The following is a 10,131-nucleotide window of genomic DNA, read 5'->3' as shown; positions in this document are numbered from 1 at the left end:
CCCCATTTTCCCCCTACGTCATTTTACCCGCCACATTCAGTATTCTACTTCACCTGGTTTATACAAGTATTTAACTTGATCCTGTACAACTATACCATTCCTTTTATGTAATACCCGCGTATACATATTTTGTTTGACCCAAGAATTACACATTTTATTATGCGATATCTTATCAAATCACCTCATTTTATATTCCCATTAAACATTATTTATCATACACTCCATTTTATGTTGCTATATTACTTTTATACATTTTGTTATTACCTTATCACGCCAAGATTTCACATAAATACTTGCTCTGGACAAGTTTCCCATTCTAGTTTATCTCTAGACTCCGTTGTTTTTCATTTAACCAATCACGAACCCATTCGTATGGAAAGTTTGCACAGGGGGGTTAATATTTCCCAACCCCCACCTTCCAACAAACCCTTTTCTGTGGAAACCTTTGTCCAAGTCAGGTCTTTGTTAGTTCAAGTGACGTCTTTTTGCGTATTTTACGATGGAAGTTTTAGAAACTTGTAACAACTGCAGTATTCCATACTTGAAAGCATTTCGGTGAATTCCAATGTTGATAATATTATTAAATCTCATAATGTAATAGCCCAACGGTTATGTCGTGATTTTCACTTCGACAGATAATACCGTTCTTGGCCCGATGTTCTGGGCGGATAGCAAGACCTTGAAGAGGTAAGACTCCCAAAACCTTCCAGGAATCAACAAAATACAGCTATACTTTAACAAGTTTATTACAAAAATAATTATTTAATACGAGGGAAATACATAATCAAACATTTACTTGACATACTAAAGAGACACATGACTAAATAACCTCATGCGTTGCTGAAAAAACTAAGTCCGCACCGGACTCAAAATTAAGCAAAATTAATTAATATTTTAATAAGTTGCCTCGGTAAACGGCATACCAAGGCTTTTTCACGTAATTTAAAAGACAGCACTGATCCCCAATCACAAGGATCGACTAAATATACATGGATACAAATCTTACAAAACACTTGTAAAACCTATAGGGAAACCGACCTGGGTACAATAGGGGTGAGAGAGAGAGTACAATTAATAGGACTTACTTCAGCTGAGGACGTTGGACAAAAGAGGCAGAGCTGAGCTCTGAAGCCCTGACGACACCTTGTTTCCCGCGTTTTTCTGAATCTAAATTTCTACATAGGATATTTTCGTCATGGTACAAAAAAATGAAATTAAATTTCTGAATCATAAATTACAAATGCTCGATTTCTTTAACCTCAGCGCCTTCCCTACCAGGCGGCTGCTCTCTAGGTTCTAAAACAGTCTCGTATCAAACTACAGTCATTCGACTCAACGCCCGCGAGTTCTCCCAACCTTCCCTCCAATTTAACGTAACGTTGGTGGAGTTAAATGGCGGGATTTTCGAGTGATCAGTTCGAAAATTCCCGACATCTTATTGTGTCCCATGTGCAGTACTGAAACTAAGATAGCAAAGACAAAGAAGAAACGGCGATGTGGATATACACAAGTTTCGTCGTCCCGGTCATAAAAGTAAGTCATTAATTTCTTTAATTTAATGTGTTAGTTTTACTAGTTTTTTAGCGTGCGCAGCTCAACATTACCGCTTGCCAGTACATAGGAGCTTGATGTTTTTGTTTTCTGGTGAGCGAAGCGAGCCCGAATTGGAACAAGACCCATTATATTTTAACATTTAACAGAAAATATATGTTTTTCTCTATTAAATAACGTGATTCAACCAGTTTTCACCTTCATTTACTACAGGAAAACATATATTTTCTGTTCGAAATGGTTATCTGTAATACAGTCAAACTTTACCGATTCGAAATAGGTCTATATGAGCTTAATTCCTGGTAGTCCAGTGCATTTTTCAGAACTGGTGTGACTATAGCCCTTTTCTCAGATTTAGGAAACTTACATTCATCAATTATTTCATTTGCTATTCCCATTATCATTTCGGTTAGACTAGAAAAGTCTCTCTCTCCAATTACTTCAGATATTGGCATAGGATCGATCGCGTAGTTTGTTTTCTTTGCTCTCTTGGTAATTCTGGTGATGTCATCTTGTGTTATGGTGTTAAATCATATTAATTTTGTCTGTGTGCCTTTTGTATCATTAATCTGGTTTTGAGTATCTATAAATGACCTGGTTATATTTTCAATTTTGTTTTTAAATAATACTAGAAAATTATTTGCTAGTTCCTGGTCACTGTATCCATCAGGTAGCTTCTTTTCTTTTACATTTCCCATTATACCATTTAGGAGATGATATAACTTATTTATGTCTGTTGCTGCATATATGTGAGTATATTTATGTGTATATACATACATATATATACACACACATATATATATATATATATATATATATATATATATATATATATATATATATATATATATATATATATTATACACTTATATATATATATATATATATATATATATATATATATATATATATATATATATATATATATATATATATATATATATATATGTGTGTGTGTGTGTGTGTGTGTGTGTGTGTGTGTGTGTGTATACATACACACACACTACATATTTATGTATATATATATATATATATATATATATATATATATATATATATATATATAGATATATATATATATATATATATATATATATATATATATATATATATATATATATATATATGTGTGTGTGTGTGTGTGTGTGTGTGTGTATGTGTGTGTGAGTGTATGTGTGTGTGTTCCAATCATTATTTTTGCCCTAGCTCTTTGAGTTATAGCATTTTATGTTTTAAGTCTTTAGTAAGACCAAGTTTCTGATGCATAAGTTAATACTGGGACGACTATTTGATTAAATGCTTTTTTTTAGAGAGAGAGAGAGAGAGAGAGAGAGAGAGAGAGAGAGAGAGAGAGAGAGAGAGAGAGAGAGAGAGAGAGAGAGAATGGAAGTTTACCCTTGATAATCTCATGTTGTTTGCCAAAAACTCTCCATACCACGTTTATACTTCTTTTATTTTTTATCTCATGTTATGGGGAACCACTTACTGTCTGTCCTAGGTATGTATATTCATTAAGAATCTCCAGACCTTCGTCCATAACTCTTATTTGCTGTCTCTCTGCCTTTTCATATCAATAAAGATATTTATGCAACACTGTATTTATGAATAGATTTATATAAAATGATATGTTGTACAATTATAGTTTTAAATTTCCCTCATTATCTAGAATCATAAGGATAAGAAGACCGAAATAGACCAATGATTTTATTTGATAGCATTGATATGACATAATATTGTTTCTAAACATTTCATTATTTTTGTTTCAAAAATATTTGGGTATTCAAAAAACAAAGGTTTTATTCTTTTTTTTTTTTTACAAACAGATATAAAGCAAATGGCTATTGCATAATATTAAGCTTTCTAAATTCAATATAAAGAAAATCACAGAAAAAAAAATATGATTATCAATTACTAATGATTTGAACATATCTGAATGTTAGTATCAAGAGTATAATTCCTCTTTCTTCTTCATGGAACTGTGGTACATGTAAGAGGGGCTTCTTCTTCTTCTTCTTCAGCCTCTGCCAGCAGTCCCTAGACCTCCACCGGGTGCCAGAGTCCGGAATCCATTTAGGGGTAGTCGACAATTACCCCGAGGGGAAGCTCCCTTCGTCAATGACTGATTGGGCAAAGTATATTGTTGAGTGTTGTGGTAAGGGTGTCGGCAAAGCGATGAATGTAAAGATTAATAGCCTCCGCCACTGCTTCTGGATGATTTTTCAGCTCCTGGTCGGTTTTGTTATCGCCTACAATGTTGGTCTAAGAGGAAAGATACAAAAAGATACGGTGGAAATCGCATCCATAACATCAATTTCACGAGACTGTCCAATCATTCATATTTTTATTTTCTTTTTTTTTTTTAGATCAATATTTTCTCCAATGTTCTTTTAAACACACAAATGATGACTAAACTGAATGATAAGAGTTGACCATATAAGTGACCTAATTAAGGGACTTAATTGATGAAGAGAAAAGGGAGAACTTACCACGATTTGAGAAGGTTGGAAGATCAATTCGAGAGATTGTGGTAAGATGCAGGTACGGCGGGAATCCTGGTCATCGTCTGTTGCGTACCTCAACTCCAGAGTACCACTCAACTTCATACTGGCGGTAGACAAAACCATTGTTAACGGCAATTAACTAATCTCTTAAAGTTCAAATTTGACAAGAATATTTGTTCAACAACGCTACAGGAGGGACAGATAGAATACTAGTAAAGTCAGTTTTGGAAATACTCACGAAAACTTTCTTTCTTTTTTACTATCAGCTACATCGGTCTCATTGGTCAAGAATTCCCAATTGTGAAATAAGACCACCAGTGTTGCCTATAAAAGATCAGGAATTATTCGTAGAGACAGAGAATTTGTGTGGTATTAATTAATTAGAAGTAGATGAAAATTAGGAAGTAGACAAATGAATTATTTCTTCCTGTTAAAGAAACGATGTAAATAATCAAACGAGCCACAAACAATTAATTTTTTTGTTCAGTTGTTTTCAGAATAATACATAATTAGGTAACAAAGTGCGAAGATTTTATAATGCTTCCTTACCACGCTATTATTGGCATGAGTTTTAGAGTGGTGAGTAACCTTGAAGGAGTTGCAGCTAACATTGGAAAAGCCTCTAAATATCAGGTTAGAGAAGTCGAAGGTGTAACTGAAAGAAAAATAAAAAAATCAGCTTCAGCTTAGAAGAAATGTATTTAATTAATTTTTTCCTTCACAAAAAGTCTTCATTTTTTATTCATAGCTAACCTTTTAGTGCCACGAACATAAATGAAATTGGACATAATGGGGAACATGTATGGATCCTCTTTTCTAAACTCCTCTTGTAGTTTTCCAGTAATATTGGGACACAATGAAGCTGAAAGGAAAAGAATATTTAACATAAACTAAATGAGTAAAGCAAGCAACTGTAAACAACTTCAAAAATGAGAACTCAGACACAGCACAATTTCACAAAGCTCTTTCAACCTCTTTGTTTACGTACTTGTAGGAACATACTCTGATGCAAAGGCAGCTGAAATCGCCGCCAGGATCAATGCTCTCTGGAACATGGCTGAGGGAGAGCGTTTCAATGACGATCTGTAAAGAGAGAGAGAGAGAGAGAGAGAGAGAGAGAGAGAGAGAGAGAGAGAGAGAGAGAGAGAGAGAGAGAGACTGATTAATTATATATATTAGTTTTAGACTGTAATCAGTACTTCTTCAACTCTCCTTCTCTTTTTATATTGAAAGACATGTGGTCTGAAAAGAGATTGATCACAGTTCAGTCTGGTAAAACTGAACAATCTTAATGTCATTCCGAAACAGCTTCGAAACCATTTCTCAGTAGACATGTAATTATTAGAAACAGTAATGCCCCCATTTTAATAACTGTACAAATTGTATGAAAGAATATTTCACTTTTAGAAATGGGCCTTTTCTAAAGTTTTCTTCTCATCAACTCATGAAAGGCGAGCTGGCAATAGAAACATCTCAGTCCCCAGAGAATGCCTGACTATCAAAGAGACCAAGTCCAACTCACAACAATGTCTTGTGTCCTGCACAAGGAGACGACAGAGGAAGCAGAGCCGATCTAAAGGACGCCACCACAAGAGTGTTTGTGATTCCGGAGGACTGCGAGAAGCTTATCCTGGACCTATATATACCAATTGGATGTCCCTGATTCCCCCCCCTCCCACCCACCCACCCACCGGGAACTCGCACTCCCACACCCCCTCCTCTTTCCCCCCATCAAGGCTCCCCTTGGCTCGATACGTTGTAAGTTTAATGAAACATATTTCCTAATCTGCCATTTTCGTTCCTAGTTTGTGACGCATTCTCTCTCTCTCTCTCTCTCTCTCTCTCTCTCTCTCTCTCTCTCTCTCTCTCTCTCTCTCTCTCTCTCTCTCCGTTATATATATACATATATATACAGTATATATATATATATATATATATATATATATATATATATATATATATATATATATATATATATATATATATATATATATATATATATAGCAGTGTAAATCTGTATATATACGCATGTATATATATATATATATATATATATATATATATATATATATATATATATATATATATATATATATATATATATATATATATATATATATATATATATATATATATATTTATATATGTGTGTGTGTGTGTGTATATATACATACACACATACTCTATACATACATATTTGTAAATATCTATTTATATTCATATGTACTGTATACATATGCATATTTATTCATATATATGCATCATCATCATCATCTCTTCCTACGCCTATTGATGCAAAGGGCCTCGGTTAGATTTCAATGAATGCCTGAGTCTTCTAACTCTTCTAGTGACTTGTGGAACCTAGTTGAACGCTTGGTGAACTAATCTCTCTTGAGGAGTGCAAAAAGCATGCCCAAAACATCTCCATCTACCCCTGAATATTATCTCATTCGCATATGGCACACAAGTAATCTCTCTTATAGTTTCATTTCTAATCCTGTTAACTCCCAATATCCCTCTGAGGGCTTTGTTCTCAAACCTACTAAATCTACGCGTAGAATATAGAAATCCCCTTTTGATGGCATTTGTGGACTATGAAAAAGCCTTTGATATTGTGCACTGGCCAATTTTGTGGAGAGTCCTACGTTATTATGGAATTCCTCTTAAATATGTAAATTTGATTAAGTCTGCTCCTGGGCAGAAAGTGTAAAGTTAATGTTAATGGAGTTTTATCAAATGAATTTCCTAGGATCAGTGGAGTACTCCAAGGGAATGTGTTGTCACCTATGTTGGTTATCCTCCTCATGGATTTTGTAATGTGTCGAGCAGTCAGAGATGGTGGAGAAGGATTAGACTGGATTAATGATAGGAATTTAACAGACCTAGAGTATGGTGATGATGCTGTCCTTATTAGCAGAACACCACAGGATTTGCAATGCTTGCTTACCGGAGTACATGAAATATCACACGAGATTGGGCTCAAGATAAATAGAAGAAAGACAGAGATGATGAGAACAAAGTATGTAATAGAAGATTAAATATCATTGGAAGGAGAAAGGATTAATGAGGTAGAATTATTTAAGTATTTAGGAACGATGATCTCCAATACGGGGACTTTAGAATTGGAGGTTAGTGAAAGATTGAAGAAAACAAATCAGACAATGGCTAGGTTAAATAAAATGTGGGAGTCAAATCGCCTGAAATTACATATAAAATGAGATTATACAGTAGATCAGTTTAGTGAGACCAGTGTTACTCTATGGACATGAGTCATGGTATGACAATGAAACAATCTCCAATATATTTACCTGTACATGCGTTTGAATATAAATCTATTTGTATTTTTATACGTATGGATATTCAGTATAAGTATAGTTTTTATATATTAAACTATATATATATATATATATATATATATATATATATATATATATATATATATATATATATATATATATATATATACATATATATATATATATATATATATATATATATATATATATATATATATATATATATATATATATATATATATATATATATATTTAATCCAAGTCAGTCGTAAAGACAATCAGATCAAAACTGAGGAAAAATTCTATATATAAAGGTCATTTATGAGTGGTAGAGGCAAGGGACAGTGTCAATGCCCCAGAGACTGACCATATATCCATATGATCAGGGCCCAAGTCCCTCTCCACCCAAGATAAGACAAGACTATTATCGATTTTAAGCAGACCTCAATATTTGGGCCAGCAGAATGCCAAGCAGAGACAATTCCAATAGGCCATTTCGGACAGGGTGTCAACAGATATTTTCCTTAAAGGATTGAAATGGAGATATTATCCACAAAAGAGATTGAGTGATAAAAGTTGTAGAGGATTTCTCTGCAATGCTATACAATAGTGATATAAGAAATAACAGTACCAAACATAACAGTAGAAGTAAAGAAAGCCTTAAAAAGAGGCGAAGCATGTGGAAAAGATGGTGTAACAATTGATTTAACAATAGATGGAGGAGATTTCATAGTAGTAAAACTCTGAACTTTACACGCAATGTTTGCAAGACTCCTTTATTACCTACAGGTTAGAAAAACTTTACCTTTATATTAATTCACAAAATAAGGAGACACAAAAGACGTGAAAAATTATCACTCTATAAGTTTATTCTCATTAATATATAGATTATATAAAAAAATCATATAAGACAAATTAGACGTTAATCAACCGAGAGAGCATGTAGGTTTTGAAAGCGGATATTCAACAACTGACCATATCCACACAATTAAACAGCTAATGAAAATATCAACAGAATATGACAAACCACTATGTATAGTATTTATAGACTATGAGAAATGTTTTTATTCTGTAAAAACTTCAGCAGTAATGAAAACCATTGAAAGACAAGGAATAGATGAATCTTATGTCAGAACACTTGAAGATATCTATAGAGGAAGTTCAGCAATCCTAAAACTACATAAAGATAGTGAGAAAGGAGTTAGACAAGGAGACTTCATCTCTCCTAAATCATTCACAGATTGCCTAAAAGAAGTTTTTAAGAATTCAGATTGGGAAAATGGAGTAATTGATATTAATGGGGAATACCTCAACAACTTAAGATTTGCAGAGGGCATAGTTCTGTTTAGTGAATCATGGGAGGAATTGCAAAAAATTATAAGATATTTGAATATGGAAAGCAAAAATTTAGGACTAAAAATTATTATGCTTAATGAAATGGCAGAGTCAACAATTAAGGGTTATGGACAAACCTCTAAAGATTGTTAATGAATGTATGTATTAACGACAGACAGTAAGTGTTTCCCCAGGCCCTAAGGCCGAAATTAAAAGAAGGATAAGCAGAGGATGAGAAGTTTTTGGTAAACAAAATGAGATTTTGAAATCTTAAATGCCACTTTCTCTAAAGAGAAAAGTACTTAATCATATGGTCTTATCACTATTAACTTATGCATCAGAAACTTAGAGCCTTACTATATCCTTAGAACATAAGCTAGTTAAAGCTCAGAAAGCTATGGAAAGAATAATGATAGAGACAGCACTAATAGACAGAAAAAGGACAATATGGATACGAGAGCAAACTAAAGTAAAGGATATTCTTACATGTAAGAAAAAGACGTGGGCAGGACATATAATGAGACTATCAGATGAAAGAAGTACATAGAAATTACAGACTGTGTCACCAGAGATTGTAAAAGAAGCAGTACAAAGAAGGGAAAATGATGGATTGACGAGCTAAGAATTTCTTTTATATAGACTGACATAAAAAGACCATAAATAGATGGGAGTGGAAGGCCATGTCTAGGGCATTTTATTATTATTATTATTATTATTATTATTACATGCTAAGCTACAATCCTCGTTTGAAAAGCAGGATGCTATAAGCCCAAGTGGTTCAATTGGTAAAAATAGCCCAGTGAGGAATGGAAACAAGGTATTAAGTAAACTAAAAAAGAAGTGATGAATAATCAAAATAAAATATTTTAAGAACAGTAACAACATTAAATTAGATCTTTCATATATAAACTATAAAAACTTAAAAAAAAAAAAAAAAAAACAAGATGAGAAACAACATATAATAGCGTGCCCGAGTATACCCTCGAGCAAGAAAACCCTAACCAAAGAAAGTGGAAAATCATGGTACAGGGGCTATGGCACTACCCAAGAATAGAGTACAATGGTTTGATTTTGGAAGGTCCTTCTCCTAGAAGAGCTGCTTACCATAGTCAGTGTCTCTTCTACCCTTAACAAGAGGAAAGTAGCCACCGAGCAATTACAGTGCAGTAGTTAACCCATTGAGTGAAAAAAATCTTTTTTTTTTGGTAATGTCAGTGTTGTTAGGTGTATGAGGAAAGAGGAGAACATATAAAGAATAGGCCAGACTATTCGGTGTATGTATAGGCACAGAAAAAATAAGCCATAACCAGAGAGAGAAATCCAATGTAGTACTGTCTGGCCAGTCAAAGGATCCAATAACATTCTAGCGGTAGTATTTCAACGGGTAGCTGCAGTGAAATCGCAACGGCAGATAATTGTGTAAATGATGATGGTTCATATATCATTAT

The 10,131-nt window shown here is 33.5% G+C and overlaps 1 protein-coding gene across 1 annotated transcript; it reads right to left on the bottom strand.

Annotated features, from left to right (window-relative positions):
• Positions 1-3,268: 3,268 nt before the first annotated feature.
• LOC137635340 (uncharacterized) lies at positions 3,269-5,662 on the bottom strand. The gene is made up of 7 exons (XM_068367808.1): positions 5,575-5,662; positions 5,041-5,135; positions 4,806-4,914; positions 4,602-4,707; positions 4,291-4,376; positions 4,038-4,155; positions 3,269-3,810 (listed from the first exon to the last, which is right to left on the bottom strand). Exons 2-7 carry the CDS (start codon positions 5,105-5,107, stop codon positions 3,664-3,666), a joined length of 633 nt encoding a protein of 210 aa, XP_068223909.1. The 5' UTR covers positions 5,108-5,135; positions 5,575-5,662; the 3' UTR covers positions 3,269-3,663.
• Positions 5,663-10,131: the final 4,469 nt, after the last annotated feature.

This window comes from Palaemon carinicauda, unplaced genomic scaffold, assembly GCF_036898095.1.
Source record: "Palaemon carinicauda isolate YSFRI2023 unplaced genomic scaffold, ASM3689809v2 scaffold1142, whole genome shotgun sequence".
NCBI lineage: Eukaryota > Metazoa > Arthropoda > Malacostraca > Decapoda > Palaemonidae > Palaemon > Palaemon carinicauda.
The sequence above is the reverse complement of the archived record's forward strand: the minus strand, read 5'-3'. Positions and strand labels throughout refer to the sequence as shown.

What these genes read in the sequence shown, in the direction of transcription:
- LOC137635340 (XM_068367808.1), bottom strand. Translation starts at nt 5,107, where the DNA reads ATGTTCCAGAGAGCATTGATCCTGGCGGCGATTTCAGCTGCCTTTGCA. An exon ending in TATGTTCGTGGCACTAAAAG is followed by an intron (nt 4,708 to 4,805) that starts GTTAGCTATGAA and finishes TTTTTCTTTCAG; the next exon opens with TTACACCTTCGACTTCTCTA. An exon ending in TCCAACCTTCTCAAATCGTG is followed by an intron (nt 3,811 to 4,037) that starts GTAAGTTCTCCC and finishes CTTTCCTCTTAG; the next exon opens with ACCAACATTGTAGGCGATAA.